Source organism: Rhinopithecus roxellana, chromosome 14, assembly GCF_007565055.1.
Source record: "Rhinopithecus roxellana isolate Shanxi Qingling chromosome 14, ASM756505v1, whole genome shotgun sequence".
Taxonomy (NCBI): Eukaryota; Metazoa; Chordata; class Mammalia; order Primates; family Cercopithecidae; genus Rhinopithecus; species Rhinopithecus roxellana.
Genome location: NC_044562.1, coordinates 30,255,985 through 30,272,908, shown reverse-complemented (window position 1 = coordinate 30,272,908; position 16,924 = coordinate 30,255,985). Strand labels below are relative to the sequence as shown.

General features: G+C 45.9%; 1 protein-coding gene across 1 annotated transcript; it reads right to left on the bottom strand.

Moving 5' to 3' along the window:
- Positions 1-4,245: 4,245 nt before the first annotated feature.
- On the bottom strand, positions 4,246-9,481 carry RESP18 (regulated endocrine specific protein 18). The gene is made up of 6 exons (XM_010360341.1): positions 9,465-9,481; positions 8,850-9,064; positions 6,741-6,845; positions 5,288-5,415; positions 4,496-4,585; positions 4,246-4,341 (listed from the first exon to the last, which is right to left on the bottom strand). Exons 1-6 carry the CDS (start codon positions 9,479-9,481, stop codon positions 4,246-4,248), a joined length of 651 nt encoding a protein of 216 aa, XP_010358643.1.
- Positions 9,482-16,924: the final 7,443 nt, after the last annotated feature.

The window sequence follows — 16,924 nt, the reverse complement described above, 5'->3', positions numbered from 1 at the left end:
GTGAGCATCTGCAGTACCAGCTAGTCAGGCTCAAGTGAGGTGGAAGAATTGGATTCTTCCAATTTTTCACAGCAGCCTTAGTCTCTCGGGCTCAAGTGAGGTGGAAGAATCCCAAGAGACAGGCTGCTGTGAGCTATGATTGCACTACTGTACTCCAGCCTGGGTGACAGAGCGAGATCTGGGTCTCAAAAATAAATAAATAAATAAATAATAATTTGGGTGCAGGTAGTTCATGTGGGAGATGATTCCAGAAATCACAGATGAGGGACAGGGAAAGTAAGCCACAGAAGGAAGAAAAGTCAATAATATTAAGTGCGTTGCTGAACAGGTTACCACTGTGGGCGACTAGGCTGACTCTCACTAGGGACCCTCTGAAGAATCATATTGAACATTCCTCAGAATAGTCCACTAAGGGCTGGTGGAAGCTGGGATATTTTTGCACTAAATTTGGTCCTTAACTGGTTGAGAGTTGCCTCTAGGGGCATTACATCCCAGGTGCTTCAGGGCTGCCTGGGGCACAGGTGGGCAGTCCCTTGGCATTCCAGAAAGCCTGCAGGATGAGAAGCAGAATCCCACGGCATGAAGTGGGAAGGTTGACAGGTTCAAGAACTGTTCACCTGCAGCTGCAGGCAAATGGAGATGCAGGCCAGGAGATATGGGGTAGGGTGTCCACTGCATTCACTCCCTGTAGACACCTGAATGATGCTATGTTATATGTGGCTTACTTTCTTGACTATTTTTTTTTTTAAACAGCCTCACTCTGTCACCCAGACTGGAGTACAGTAGCACAATGATGGCTCACTGCAGCCTCGACCTCCTGGGCTCAAGTGATCCTCCCACCTCAGCCTCCCAGGTAGCTGGAACTACAGCTGCACACCACCACGCCCAGCTAATTTTTGAATTTTTGTGAAGATGGAGTTTTGCCATGTTGCCCAGGCTGGTCTCAAACTATTGGGCTCAAGTGATCTGCCTGCCCCGGTCTCCCAAAGTGCTGGGACTACAGGAATGAGCCACCACACCCCACCCTGACTACTCTTAAAGGTCTTTGAGGGCAGGAACCAAATATGTGACTCAGCATAAAGGCCAGGCACGGTGAAGCACATGATTACATACATGTTTGAAAATGAATTGAGAAAGAAAGGTGTAAGAAGGAAAGATGGATGAGTGGCAGGGGTTAACTGATTTGATGAGAACTAGGTACAAATGAGTATGACTGGTCTAACGTTGGCTTTAGCTACGTCCTTGAACACAACAAGAAGGGAAAGGGCAACCACAGTAGCATGACTGAGAATCTGGATCATTAAGAACTAGTCATGGAGTTTCTCTGGGTTATTTAAATGGGGAAGCTGTGGTGTGGCCAAGTTCCAATCCCTTAGAGAAACCCAGTGTTTTCTTTCTGTTGTTGTTGTTGTTGTTTATTTGAGATGGAGTCTCACTCTGTCGCCCAGGCTGGAGTGCAGTAGTGAGATCTTGGCTCACTGCAAGTCCGTTTCCCAGGTTCAAGCAATTCTCCTACCTCAGCCTCCTGAGTAGTGTGCCACCATGCCCGGCTAATTTTTGTGTTTGTTTATTTATTTATTTATGATGGAATCTTGCTCTGTTGCCCAGGCTGGAGTGCAGGGGCATGATCTCAGCTCACTGCAACCTCCACCTCCTGGGTTCAAGTGATTCTCCTGCCTCAGCCTCCCAAGTAGTTGGGATAACAGGTGTGCACCACTACACCCAGCTAATTTTTATATTTTTAGTAGAGATGATATTTCACCATGTTGACCAGACTGGTCTGGAACTCCTGAACTCAGGTGATCCTCCTGCCTTGCCTCCCAAAGTGTGGGATTACAGGCGTGAGCCACCGTGCCCAGCCTAATTTTTGTATTTTTAGTAGAGATGGGGTCTCACTATGTCGGCCAGGCTGGTCTCAAGCTCCTGACCTCAAATGATCCACCCGCCTTGGCCTCCCAAAGTGCTGGGATGGATTACAGGTGTAAGCCACTGTGCCTGGCCAAGAAACCCAGTCTTGATACCTGCCCATTTGGTTACACCTGTGAGCCTCCAATGTGTGTGGAAGTGCTTCAAGACATATAAAGCTCTGCAAATAGGACATTCTAGTGTTTGGTTGTTGGCTGAGCATGGGTGGCGAGATTACCAACTGCCTTTTAAGATTTTAAGCTACCAGGAGCAAACTGGCAAGAACAATCAGAATATCCAATGTGTGTACACTCTGACCTCAGCACTGATCTGTTGGTACTTGTAGAGAGGATGGGTGGGAAAGCCTAGCAGGGGCTATAATGCTGGAGGTGGGGACCCTCAAAAAACAGCAGGGGCCAGGCCTGTCTGGCATGAGGGGTAAAATAAATGAATATGGAGTCCACCTCCCCATAATGTGAAAGGATGGGTAACTAGACCACACAATGTGGCTGGGATGTGGCTGGGGGTTGGGGGGCTGCCATTCCAGCTGTGGTCTCACTCACACTTTCCCCACTCCAGGAATTATCAGTGGAAGGAAAACAAGACAGAAATCAGCCTTCCATCAGTCAAGAGTTGTGCTCCCCTCATCCCCACCCTATGTTTTCATCCCACCTCCCTCCCTTTGGAGGCTCTGGCCAAGTTCAACCCCCACCCATTTTGCCTCAAGACACGCTCACAGACAGTGTTTGCTTGAGAGTCTACTTTAATCATTCAGATCTGGGTCATCCAAGAACTGCCAGTTCTGAAGGTCAGTGGGAAGGGTGCTGGGGCAGGGAGGCTCCACATGAGGTCTCAATCAGCCACAAGGTTGCGGCCCACTCTGGACTTTCTCTGGAAATGGTCCAGAGAAGTCCTAAAATGAGAAGAAACAAGGGATCTAGAGTCAGGATGTGAGATGGTGGCTCCTCCCTCATCTGCCCTCCTTCCACAACTACTGTAGTAACAGCCTGATTTGAGTAACCCTTCAGCATGGTGACAGCTCACCGACTGAGAGCCTGTACACTTGGATCTCACACGTAGCCCCATCTCTCCATGGTTTGCCCTTAAGCTCAGGTCTGGAGAAGAATGGCAGCTCCTTGTTTGTTATTCCTGGGAGTACCAGGGCAACCAGTCCCCCACAGGTAGGTCTCTGTCACTTCTGTCACTGAGCTCTGATTATGTTGCCCCAGCAACCAATCCAGGCTTAGGAAGCCCAGCTGCCACATATGGAAGTAGGAATCCGTTTCCTTGGAGAGTATGAGGAGCTGGAACCCCCTGTGGTGCAGGTTGCCTTTAGATGGAGGGTGCAACCAGCCAGGGGTGCCCTGCTTCACTGCCACCACCCAAATCCAAGCCACCTCGGTCTCCCTGGACCAGGATGAGCCTCTCCTTATAGACTTCTCAGTTTTCACTCTTGCTGTCCTTACAGTTCATTCCTCAACATCACTAGGGAGGCCTTTTAAAATCATATCACATTGTGACATTCCTTTCCTTAAAATTTCCCAGTTAAATTCCCACTGCACTTAGAACAAAATCCAAACCTTTTGCTATGATCTGTGAGCCCCTGTGTGGTCAGTCCTGGGCCTAATTCTCCACCTTCATCTTCTGCCACTGACTTTTCTGTCCATTCTTTAACATGCCATGGTATGGGTGTCTCAGGACATTTGCAGTGGCAATGCTGTCTGCCTAAGATGCCCTTCCTTTACATCTTCCTCTGGTTGCCACCTTCTTATAAGTTAGGGCTTAGTCCAAAAAAAAAAAAAAACAAACAAGCAAACAAACAAAAAAAAACACCACACAAAAAAACAAAAAACAAAAAACTCTTTTTTCAATGTGGAGGAGTCTGATGTTTGGAATGACCCAATCCCATTGCAGTTCTTGAGAGGAAGGGCAGGGACTGTGCAGGGGAAAGAGCTGGAAATCAGGAGACCTGGGTCCAGTCTTGGCTCTGCCACAAACCCATGGTGTGGCCTTGAGTACGTCCCATGGCCTGGGCCTCAATTTCTCATCTATAAAGATGGATGGGAGTACTAGATGGGTGGTTTCCATTCTGGATTCTGAAGAGTTCAAAGATCCCAAGGAGATGTCTCAGAGCCTTGCCTGGGTGACTTGCCCAGGCCATAGAGTAGAGCAAGGGGGAGGCTGAATGTGAGGGTCTCTGAGCTGCACTTCCCATTCATCAAGGGAGTGTTGCTATCACTTGTTATATACAAAGGCATATATGGCAAAAAGGAAGACCTTTAATTTTGAAAACTCTGCAGTTTCAATGCCTATTTTAAACTCTCAATGCCTATTTTAAACTCAATGCCTATGCATGATCTTATAGATAATTTCTTCCTTAGAGGCTCCCAGCGCCTGCATCATGTCCAGCCCCCCATATGAACGCCTATAGGAAGTCTGAGAGATACAGGAAATTAGGGGTACCTTTGATTAGGAATGGAAAAATCTTTCCTTCAGCTGTCTGCCCTCACCCCAATGCCCATTCCCTTCTTTCTATCTGCCTCCCTCATTTAAACAGGTCCAACCTCCTGAGAAAAAGTGAGCCCCTTACCTTGACAGGGTTGGCCACCTCTTGTTTCAGGACCTTAGAAACCACTTTGGAGGTAAAGCACTGATCCCTGTTCACCTTGGCCAGGGGACTCTGTGAAGAGGGAAACCAGGAGTCGAGAAGGAGGCAGAAAAGGGTGAGAGGGCCCCACAGGAAAAGCAATTGGATACAAAGTCAGGGATTCACAATTCTTTTTTTTTTTTTTTTTTTGAGACGGAGTCTCGCTCTGTCCCCCTGGCTGGAGTGCAGTGGCGCTATCTTGGCTCACTGCAAGCTCCGCCTCCCGGGTTCACGCCATTCTCCTGCCTCAGCCTCCCGAGTAGCTGGGACTACAGGTGCCCTCCACCGCGCCCAGCTAATTTTTTGTATTTTTAGTAGAGATGGGGTTTCACCGTGGTCTCGATCTCCTGACCTTGTGATCCGCCCGCCTCGGCCTCCCAAAGTGCTGAGATTACAGGCGTGAGCCACCGCGCCCGGCAAGGGATTCACAATTCTTGAGAAGATACATGAGACTCACTGTGGGGAATAGGAATCGAAGTTTCTCCTCTTGCTTGCTTCTAGAAGAGACAGGGAATGACACACTGGACCTAGGCTTGCCACACCCACCTCCCCTCCCTTTGCAGATATCACTAATGGATCATGAAATTGTTCTCTGCTGATTCCAAACAGGACCTCTGAATTATTCTCCTCACAGTGCTCCTGGAAACTTCTACCCGCAGTTTTAGCACACATTCCTTCCCTGTTCCATCTGTCTGCCAGAATGCTTGGAATGACCACAGGTCTCACACACCTCACCCCAGAGGTTTTAGTGGGGAAAACTGCCTTGCCATCCTTCAGGCATGGATCTTGGGGATGCAGTCTGCTGGTGTGCTCCATCTTTTGGATCATGGCATCCTGGGTGATATCATCCTTCCAGAACAGACCTGCAGGATGAAAAGATGGGGTGAGTTGACACCTGGGACACTCAGATCCACTCCAGGGATCAGATCAACCTTTCCCTCAAGTACACATTAGATTACATTTTACAGAAAGAATTAAACAAGATGATGTATTAAAGTTGCTTAGCATAGTGCCTAGCATATAATATTCAAATTAGGATTATGATGACAGTCTCTTTGCTGGTTCATTTGATGCTATTGTGAGGATTAAATGAGGTTAGGAATGTAAAGAGTGCTTAGAAAATGCCAAGGCAGGCCGGGCGCGGTGGCTCAAGCCTGTAATCCCAGCACTTTGGGAGGCCAAGACGGGTGGATCACGAGGTCAGGAGATCGAGACCATCCTGGCTAACACAGTGAAACCCCGTCTCTACTAAAAAAATACAAAAAACTAGCCAGGCGTGGTCGTGGGCGCCTGTAGTCCCAGCTGCTCGGGAGGCTGAGGCAGGAGAATGGCGTGAACCCGGGAGGCGGAGCTTGCAGTGAGCTGAGATCTGGCCACTGCACTCCAGCCTGGGCGACAGAGCGAGACTCCGTCTCAAAAAAAAAAAAAAAAAAAGAAAATGCCAAGGCAGTGATTATCAAACTTTAGCGTGTGCATCAGAATCTCCTGCAAGGTCTGTTAAAATGCGGACTGCTGTTTCCCACCCCTAGGGCTTCTGAGGCAGTAGGTCTGTGCTGAAGTTCAAAAATTCACATTTCTAACAAGTTTCCTGGTGAAGTTGATGCTGCCAGGCCAGGGGTGCACTTTGAGAACTACTGCTCTAAGGCACTATGCACATATTAGGCATTAGCAGTGGCAATAAGAACTCAAGGAATATTTCCTATCTGACTCTCTCCTCCCCAACATTCATGAAACTCTGCTCCAAAACAGGGTCAGCCATAAGTTGCCAATGGACTCTCCACTCCCTTTCATTCCTTCCATCTGTTTGTCATACAATTTCCTACTCAGAGGCTAAAGTGGGTGAGTGTTTTCCTGGCTGAGAACTTGAGGAGTCCTGGCTTTGGGAAAGCTCATATAGTACCGGGGTTGAGGGGAGACTAATCTCAAGGAGTTGGATGCTGGCCTTTTTCAGGTGTTTTTTTCCCTAGAAGCCTCTACTGGGCTCTTCCAGGATGTTCTAGTGCAAATAGTCCACCCATCCAGATCCCACCCCTACTCCTGTCTCATCCCCATGGGGGTAAATGTGACAAGAAAGTTTTAAGTAGAGATATTTGGGGAACAGAAAGCCTGTCCTCAGGTCAGATAGCCCCTCTTCCCCCCTCCCCATATCTAACCAGGTCCCAACCTCTGTTCTCCAGCTTTTACTTACCTTGGAGTAAAATCTGCTGGAACACAACCTGTAAATGCTGGAAGACTGGGGTGGCAAATCCTTGGAGGGGCCAAAGCTGCCCTACTCCTACTTGGTCCTGACCATCTAAGGGCAAAATAGTGGTGTCAGCAAGGAACCTGGCCAGGAGCCCTCCACATCTCAGTTGAAGAGAAGCAGGTTCCTTGTACTGTTGCTCTTGGACCCCTGACCTCTGTTCCCCCTACCAGCACCTTTGCCTGCTTCAAGTCTTCCTTCTTTAATTTTTCCCTTCCTCCATCACCACTTGCCATATTCTTCAGCCCCCGGGCCTTGTTCACTCTTGGTACCAACTTACAGATTAGAACCAAACTTACAGGCAAAGGTAGAAGTTTAGGTGAGCAGAGACTCAGAAAGCTAAGCACATGGGAAAGGTAATCAGGTGGGTAGGTGGGGTATGGGGAAACAGGTAAGCTTCATCTTAGGGAAGTCATTGAAGTCTGGAAGTGTTAGGGAGGAGGCCTGGAATCATTAGAAAGAAAAAGTATTGATTTGTTTACGGTTTGAGGGTCTGGATCCTTTTCCTGAAACCCACAGTTTGCCCAGTTGTGCATGGGGGAAGGACAGGGGTTGGGAAAGAGAACCGCTAATGCTATGCACACCTTCCTTCTTCCAGATAAGTGAGATGGGGCTGGAGGACAGTCTGTTTTTTGCTATAGTGTAGTTACCATGAGCCATTCTGGACAGGTCTTTAAAAAAGGGAATTTTCCTACCCAATCAAGTGGATGTCTAATAATTTCCTGGGGGTGAGCGTGACAAGAAAGTTTTAAGTAGGCCGGGCGCGGTGGCTCAAGCCTGTAATCCCAGCACTTTGGGAGGCCGAGACGGGCGGATCACGAGGTCAGGAGATCGAGACCATCCTGGCTAACACGGTGAAACCCCGTCTCTACTAAAAACTACAAAAAACTAGCCGGGCGAGGTGGCGGCGCCTGTAGTCCCAGCTACCCGGGAGGCTGAGGCAGGAGAATGGCGTGAACCCGGGAGGCGGAGCTTGCAGTGAGCTGAGATCCGGCCACAGCACTCCAGCCTGGGTGACAGAGCGAGACTCCGTCTCAAAAAAAAAAAAAAAAAAAAAAAAAAAAAAAAAAAAAAAAAAAGAAAGTTTTAAGTAGAGACATTTGGGGATGAGAAAGCCTCCTTAAGGAAGGAGTGGAACCCCCAACACCCTGAGGAGAAGGAAAAGAGTTTCGGGAAGGGGAGCTGGTTCTCTGAGGCAGCGTTCCCAGACTGGTGGGAAGGAGTGGCGACCCGCACGGTCTCGGCCTGGACCCGGAGCGCGCCTGGCGCTGTCCGTGGGGCTGAAAGGTGGGGAAGCAGGCGTGGCGGCGCCTTGTGGGCGGAATGTGGGCGAGGCATCTCCGCAAGGCTTGGCGGTCCTTCCCCACGGCCCTCATCCTCTCATTGCCACCAGGCCTCCCCTCACAGTTGTTCCCGAATCCGCTGCATTGGCCTCTAAGCCCAAAAATCCGGCAGGGAGAAGGGGCGACACACTAGGTGTTTGCGCTCTCTTCCCCGCGCACTCTGCGCAGGAATTCTCGAGTTTGCGCAGTCGGGCGCGTGAGTCAGCGCGGGGTCTACCAGGGTTGGTGCGGGGGAGGGGGAGAAGGATGGTCCCATATCCGCTCCATCCTGCTTTCCCTCAGCCTAGCGGTCCCCTTATTGGAAATCGGATCACAGCACGAGGAAGCCCTGGCTCGTCTCCCGGCCCAGCCTTCTCCCTGGAGCCAAGACCCCGATACCCGCAGCCCTGGTCATCTCTTTTCTGGCCTTTCTTGCTTCTCCTGTGGCCACATAGGCCAGTTTTACCTCTCTCTGTCCATTTGTCTTTCCGACTTCTTTTCCAAATCCCCAATTTTCCCCTGAACCCCCTTCTCGTGGGTCCAGACCCCATATGCCCAGCCAATCCCAAGCCTATGCCTCTTTCCGCGAGATGCTCTCTACCTTTTTCTCTTCTCACGTCCTTAAGCACATTATTTTACTTCCGAGTTTCCTAGCCTTGAGGCCCCCTTCAGACCCCCACTTCTCAGGATCGCTCTCTGGGCACTGCCCGCACCCCCCAGGATTCCTTCTGACCGTGGGCACTAATGTCGCTGCAGCCCCCTGGGCAGCTGTTCAGCAGCAGGAAGCAGACAAGCAGCCGGAGCCCCTCGGAGCCCCCAGGCCACAGTGGGTGCTGCATCCTCCCAGGCTCGGCGTGCTCACTCCGCGGCCAAGTCTCAGTGAAGGTAGCGGCCGTGGCCGAGGGGCTGAGCGGGACCGAAGCTTCCCACCAGTCCGCGACGCGGAATCTGTTTAACCCTCCTCGGCAGTTCAGCCAATCGCGAGCGGGCCCTGCCCCTGCGGTCGCCTCCCTAGCTCCTTCCCCTACTGCCTCCCCACCCTCACCTCTTGGAATTCCTGACCCAGCTCCTTTTGGGCATTAGCTGGATCTCAAGAACCACCGCCTGTACTCCCAGTCCTAAGGTTGGAGAAACTGATGGCGTGTAAGATACGGGTGCTAATTGTACCTACTCAGGTTTGTTGTGAGAATTAAATATGAACAGCGATGGAACAGTAGGCACTCAAGGAATTTAGTTTGTTTTATTATCCTTGACACTGTCTTTACTCTGACCCATTTAAAAACCTTTAGAAATCATATAGGTTCGATCTGCAATATATATATATATATGGCACATCCATCCGCTGTACTCCACATCCACTGCCATCGCCCTGGTCCAAATCACTGTACACTATACGTTTTGTTTTTTTTTTTTGAGACAGAGTCTTGCAATTTCAGATCACCACAACCTCTGCTCGACCTCTGCTCAACCTCAGGCTCAAATGATCCTCTCACCTCAACCTCCAGAGTAGCTGGGACTATAAGTGTGCACTACCATGCCCAGCCAATTTATTTATTTATTTATTTATTTATTTATTTATTTATTTATAGAGACAGAGTTTTTCCATGTTTCCCAGGCTGGTCTCAAACTCCTAGGCTCAAGCAATCCTCCCATGTTGGCATTACTGGCATGAGCCACCATGCAAGGCCTTGGACACTGCACTCTTTAAAATTGAGCTATTGTAATAACTAACTAGCTAACTGAACTCTTGTTTTCACTCTTGTGTACTTATAAGCTAGTTTTTGAGCTTTCTAACTCCTAGACTGGCATTAAAAAATTTTTTTTTCATTAAGCTTAAAACATTTGTTAAACTGGGCTTGGTGGCTCATGCCTGCAATCCCAGCACTTTGGGAGGTCGAGATAGTGGATTATTTAAACCTAAGAGTTTGTGTACTGAACATTTGGGGTTGATACATTACAAAGGATTTTACAATACAATACAAAGAAATTATATTATTATCTTTAAAGGGTAATAGTTTGAGTTTGTTCTGGCAGGCAATTAAATTTTTGGCAAAAGTCTTGATCCTGTGGCAGTCTGTTTAGGGAAGGATTACTTCATCCTATTCTCAATTCTAGGCCATATCTCTTAGTCCTGGGATATGGTACTTATGGCTAAGGTGTGGTCCTTTTGGATTTCAACGAAACCCAAAGTCATTTACCAAAACTCTCTATTTTATGGGTCCTGAACTCCAAACTCGGTCACCCTAACACTGTGACAGCTGCCAAAATCTCTGTTCAGATATTTGACTTTCTCACTAGGTTCCTTGAAATCTCACCCTGCACAAGTGCCATTTAGAAGATAGCTAAGGATTTGAGGGGAGTTGGTATGCAGATTTTGAGTTCCTCTCTGTGTAATTTACTCATTTTCTAAATTTCCTCCTCAATTTCCAGCTGCTCTGGCATCTCTATACTCCAAAAGCTGCTTCCTCAGTTAGTAAGACTGCCACTTGCTGACAGAGCTGTTTCCCTGTGTACTGCAGTGAACTCTGAAGTATCTTCAGAGAAAAAGCCTATACACGTAGAAGTCACTTGGTGGACTTCCTTTTTTTGAGGATGATACTCCCTGTAGGTTTCTAACTGTTGATCAGTCTCCATACTTTCATACAGTTATTTTTATTATTTTGCCTGGAGTATATATTCAATGTTAGTAGGAGGGTCTGACACAAGTTTCTGTCTTGTCATGCCAGAAGCTAGAGGTTTATCTGGTTATCACTGATTATGTACTGGACATATTATTTTAAAATAAATTTACAGCAATAATTTGAAGCCTAAGAACAAATGAATGTGAATCTGCTTTGTGAAATATAATGCTCATGGAAAAAGGGAAATATTGGTCTTTGGGTGGGCCGAGCAAAGGTGAGTGTGCTCCTCTTGGTATTTTAAGATTTTAAACCACCAGGAGAATGGCTATCAAAATGATAAATGTACAGGAGCATTGATGCTACTCTTCTTTTTACTGTTCATTGGAGGGGTGAGAGTAATACCCTCAGAAGACTTAGGTTCTCAGGCCTATTGAACCAGGGGTTCATAGGAAGGAGCTTTCTTTCCCAAGAAGAAAGAACGACTACCATAAAGTGTAGCTGGGGAGAGTGGGCGAAGGAAGATTGTAATTCAGCTGTGGTCCTACCCTGCCTTACATTCATGTTACAAATGATATCTGGAAGGAGAAGGAGATCAGAAGCCCAGGCTCCATGTGTACTAAGGAGTTTTATTGTTTCAATCCCTGCCCCAAATGTACCCTCTGTTCTGGTTTTACATATTTTACTTCAGAAGCTCTAGCTGGGGCCCACTGTCTTACCTCCAGACAAGCCTGCTTAAAGAATTTTCATGAAAACCCACTTCAAAAAATCCAGTAGGAAGTTGTCCTAGAACTGCCTCTCTGCAGGGTAATGGGGCTGGGAGAGGAGGAAGGCCTCCCAATCTGTGACAGAGTTTTGCTCAGAGAAGGAAACAGTTCAAAGAAGCTCTAAAATGGGAGGAAAATGGGATTTGGAATTTGTGTGTATATATGCTAGGGGCTCCTCCTCCACAATATAAGCTCCCCTCACCCCACTATATAAGAGCCTCTAGTAGCAGTCTTGACTTGGGCAAGTCTTTAAGAACGGTGACTCAGCAACCACCTGAGAGCTAGCTTCCCCTTGGCTCCACTGTCATGATCTTCTATCCCTCCCTGATTTTTCCTTAGGTACAGAGCTAGCCAAGGACCCTAAGCCTGCAAAAGAAAGGCAGATTCTTGTTTGCATAATTAGTAGCACCATGGCAACCAGTTCTTATTGTGAGGATCAGTCATTTAGTGCTGATGATGCCACTCCAGCGACCAATCCAGGTAGGAGAAGTGTAGCTGCCATGGTGACAGGAGTCTAGAAGCAATTTCCTTGGAAGCATAAGAATCTAGAGCCCCTTGAGGTTCAGGCTGCCTGTGGGGGTAGTGCAGGGCCAGATGGAGGTGCTCAGCTCCACTGTGATTGCCTCGTCCAGGTCACCACAGTCCTTCTTGGACCAAGACAACACTTCCTAAGTGATCTATTGATTCTACTCTTTCTCCTATCATACATTCTCAAATAGCCTTTTAAAATTGTATATCACATCATTCTATTTCCTTCCTTAAAATCCTGAGTGATTTTTCCTCTGTACTTTGCATAAGATCTAGACACTCTACTGTTGCCTACAAAGCTCTGTCTAGGCAGTTTTGGGCTTATTTCTCTAGTCCCATCTCCTGTCACTGGTTGTTCTGTTTGTTCTTCCAATGTGCCATTTGAGAAATGAAAAAATATAATAACCAAAATAAAAACTCACTGGATGAGCTCCAAGCAGGATAGAAATGACAGAAGAGTCAGTCAACTTGAAGATGGGTCAACAGAAATAATCCAATCAGAACAAGAGAGAGAAAAAACACTGAGGAAAAAAAAGTTAACAGAATTTCAGAGACCTGTGGGACAATATCAAAAGTCCAAAATCAATGTCATTGGAATTCCAAATTGAGAGGAGAAAGTGTAGTACACACAAAAATTCTGAAGAAATAATGGCTGAAAAATTCCCAAATGTGTCAAAAGACATAAGCCTAAAGATTCAAGAAGCTTAATGAATGCCAAATAGAATAAACTCAAATAATTCTATATACTCTGACACATTATAGTCAAAATTCTAAAAACTGAAACAAAGAAAAAATCTTAACACACGACTAAAGAACAATGGGATTCAGAAAACTGAATTTTTCATTATAAACCATGGGGGCCAGAAGGAAGTGAAATAACATCTTTAAAGTTGTGAGGGAAATGAGCTGTCAACTAAGGATTCTATACCCAGTAAAAATATATTTTAAGAATGAAGGTGAAATAAGGATATTCTCAGATGAAGAAAAACTAAGATAATTAATTGCTAGTAGAAACATCAGGAATGAAGAATAGAAATGACAAGTGTCTGAATAAATATCATAGACTATTCTTCCCCTTGTGAGTTATTTAAAATATATTTGGTTAAAAGCAAAAATTCCAGCCTGGGCAACATGGCAAAACCCTGTCTCTACAAAAAAAAAAAAAAAAAAAAAAAAAAAAAAAAAAAAATTAGCCAACCATGGGGCACACACCCATAGTCCTACTTACTCAGGAGGCTGAGGAAGGAGGATTATCTGAGCCTGGGGAGGTCAGGGCTGCAGTGAGCCATGATTGCACTACTGCATTCCAGCCTAGGCAACAGAGTGAGACCCTGTCTCAATCAATCAATCAATCAATCAATAAAATAAGGTTGGGCACAGTGGCTCACACCTGTAATCCCAGTACTTTGAGAGGCCGAAGTAGGAGAATCACTTGAGCTCAGGAGTTGGAGACTAGCCTGGGTGACATAGCAAGACGTCGTCTCTACTAAAAATTAAAAAATTTCTAGCCTGGAAACATGGCGAAACCCTCTCTCTACAAAAAAATACAAAAATTAGCTGGGTGTGGTGGTGTGTGTGCCTGTAGTCCCAGCTACTTGGGAGGCCGAGGCAGGAGGATTGCTTGAGCCCGGGCGGTGGAGGTTACAGTGAGCTGATATCATGCCATTGTACTCCAACGTGGGTGACAGAGTGAGATGCTCCCTTAAAAAAAAAAAAAATTCGCTGGGTCTGGCTGGGTCTGATGGAACAGTATGCCTGTAGTCTTAGCTACCCAGAATGCTGAGGCAGGAAGATCACTTGAGTCCAGGAAATAGAGATTGCAGTGAGCTATGATCACACTACTGCACTCCAGCCTGGGCAACCTGTCAAAAATAAAAAAGCAAAAATTATAACATTGATAGAATTTTCAATGTATGTAAATGTAATTGATTCTAATAGACGATTACAGCATAAATGGGCAAGGTAAAGAGATCTGTGTCCTGGTAAGATTTATATATTACACTTAAAATGGTAAAATAGTGATTAAAAGTAGACTTGGAAAAATTAAGTATGTATACTGTAATCCCCAAAGCATCCACTGAAAAAATTAAACAAAGAAATATAGTAAAAAATTATAACAGATACATTAAAATAGAATATTTAAAAGTATTCCAATAATCTAAGGAAGGAATGGGGAGGAAAGGAACAACACAATGAAAAAGAGGAAACAGAAAGGAAACAATAAAATGGTAGATGTAAATCCAAAGATGCCAATAATTGTACATTGTCTAAACATATAGATTAAAAGACAGAAACGACCAGAATGGCTTTAAAAAATAACCCAACAACATGTTATCTACAAGAAACACACTTTAAATATAACTATGTAGATAGGTTAAAAGTAAACAAATGAGAAAAAGTATGATGAATCAAATAAAAATTGGAGTGGCTATATTAATATTAGATTAATTGACTTCAGCACAAAGAAAAATACCAGGGATAAAGAGGAACATTACATAATGATAAAAGGGTCAGCTCATCAAGAAGACATAGAACTCTTGATGTGTATGTACCTAACACCAGAGCCTCAAAATACATGATGCAAAAATGAACAATTCTAAAAGGAGAAATAGACAAATCAGTAATAATAATAATAATAGTTATTATTATTCGAGACAGAGTCTCTCTGTCACCCAAGCTGGAGTACAGTGGCATGATCTTGGCTTACTGCAACATCTACCTCCAAGGTTCAAGTGATTTTCAGGCCTCAGCCTCCTGAGTAGCTGGGATTATGGGTGACTGCCACCATGCCCAGCTAATTTTTGCATTTTCAGTAGAGACAGGTTTTCGTCATGTTGGCCAGGCTGGCCTCGAACTCTTGACCTCAGATGATCCACCTGCCTCGGCCTCCCAAAGTGCTGGGATTACAGGCATGAGCCACCTCACCTGTCCCAAATCCATAATTATATTTGGAGACTTCAACATTTCTCTCTCAGAAATCAAGAGAACTAGTATACACAAAAGCAGCAGGCTTACAAGAACTTAATCACACCACAAACCAGTTGATTCTAATTGACATTTACAGAACACTCCACTCAACAACAGCAGAGTACACATTCTGGATTTCTTTCTCTTTTTTTTTTGTAATCCTGCATATGTTTCTTTGGGATTTCTTTTTTTTTTTGAGACAGAGTGGCGCGATCTCAGCTCACTGCAACCTCTGGCTCCCGGGTTCAAGCGATTCTCCTGCCCCAGTAGCTGGGATTACAGGTGACCGGCATAATGCTGGACTAATTTTTGTATTTTTAGTAGGATGGGTTTCGCCATGTTGGTCAGATTGGTTTTGAACTCCTGACCTCAGGTGATCCGCCCACCTCGGTCTCCCAAAGTGCTGGGATTACAGGCCTGAGGCACCGCGCCTGGCCGGGAATTTTTACATTGAAGGCTTGCATATGTTTTTGTAAAACTCTAAGCCATTAATGCTAAGTATCGTATCTTCCCATTCTGTCTCACCTCTCCTTTTCAGTCTTCAGTGAAGTGCGTGTTAAACATTATTGCTCTATCCTATATAGTTTTTTTTTTTTTTTTTTGATACAGGGTCTTGCTCTGTGTCACCCAGGCTAGAGGGCAGTGGCACAGTCACAGCTCACAGTCTCAACCCCCTGGGCTCAAGTGATCCTCTCACTTCAGACTCCTGAGTAGCTGGGATTACAGGCATGTGCCACCATACCTGGCTAATTTTTGTATTTTTTGTAGAGGCAGGGTTTTGCCGTGTTGCCCAGGCTAGTCTTGAACTCCTGGACTCCAGTGACCCATCTACCTCGGCCTCCCAAAGTGCTGGGATTTCAGGCCTGAGCCACTGCTCCCAGTTCCTGTATAGTTCTTACCCTCACTTTTGTATTTTCAACAGCTTTCATCCAGTATTTTCTTCTTATTTGTACTCCAGTTTATGAATGAATTATCTATTCCACTGTTTTAATCTGTTATTAATCCTATCCCATGAATTTTTTAACTGGGGTAATATAAGTTTTTTTTTTTTTTTTTTTTTTTTGAGACGGAGTCTCGCTCTGTCACCCAGGCTGGAGTGCAGTGGCGCGACCTCGGCTCACTGCAAGCTCCACCTCCTGGGTTCATGCCATTCTCCTGCCTCAGTCTCCCCCGAGTAGCTGGGACTACAGGCGCCCGCCACAATGCCTGGCTAATTTTTTGTATTTTTAGTAGAGACGGGGTTTCACCGTGTTAGCCAGGATGGTTTTGATCTCCTGACCTCGTGATCTGCCCACCTGGGCCTCTCAAAGTGCTGGAATTACAGGCGTGAGCCACTGCGCCTGGCCAGAAGATTACTTTTAAGACACAAGTTACAGTTATGCCAATAGCAATAATGGCACCCAAAAGATACTATACTGATGTCCTCAATGTGCCAAAAGAAAACAATGGACAACCTAGAATTCTTTTTCTTTCTTTCTTTTCTTTTTTTTTTTTTTTGAGTTGGAGTGTCACTCTTGTCGTCCAGGCTGGAGCACAATGGTGCGTTCTCGGCTCACCACAACCTTTGCCTCTTGGGTTCAAACCATTCTCCTGCCTCAGCCTCCCGAGTAGCTGGGATTACAGGCGTCTGCCACCATGCCCAGCTAATTTTTTTGTATTTTTAGTAGAGACAGGGTTTCACCATGTTGGCCAGGCTGGTCTTGAACTCCTGACCTCAGGTGATCCACCTACCTCGGCCTCCAAAGTGCTGGGATTACAGGCGTGAGCCACCGTACCAGGACTAGAATTTTTAAATTCTAGAATTTTTCTTTGGTTCTTTTCCAAATTTGTTTTGAAATTTCTGATGGTTTTCAGTTCTGACAATATTTTCAAATTTGTCCTTTATTGCCATGAGCAGAGTAAGCCGTGATTTTTCATCTGTATCTGGC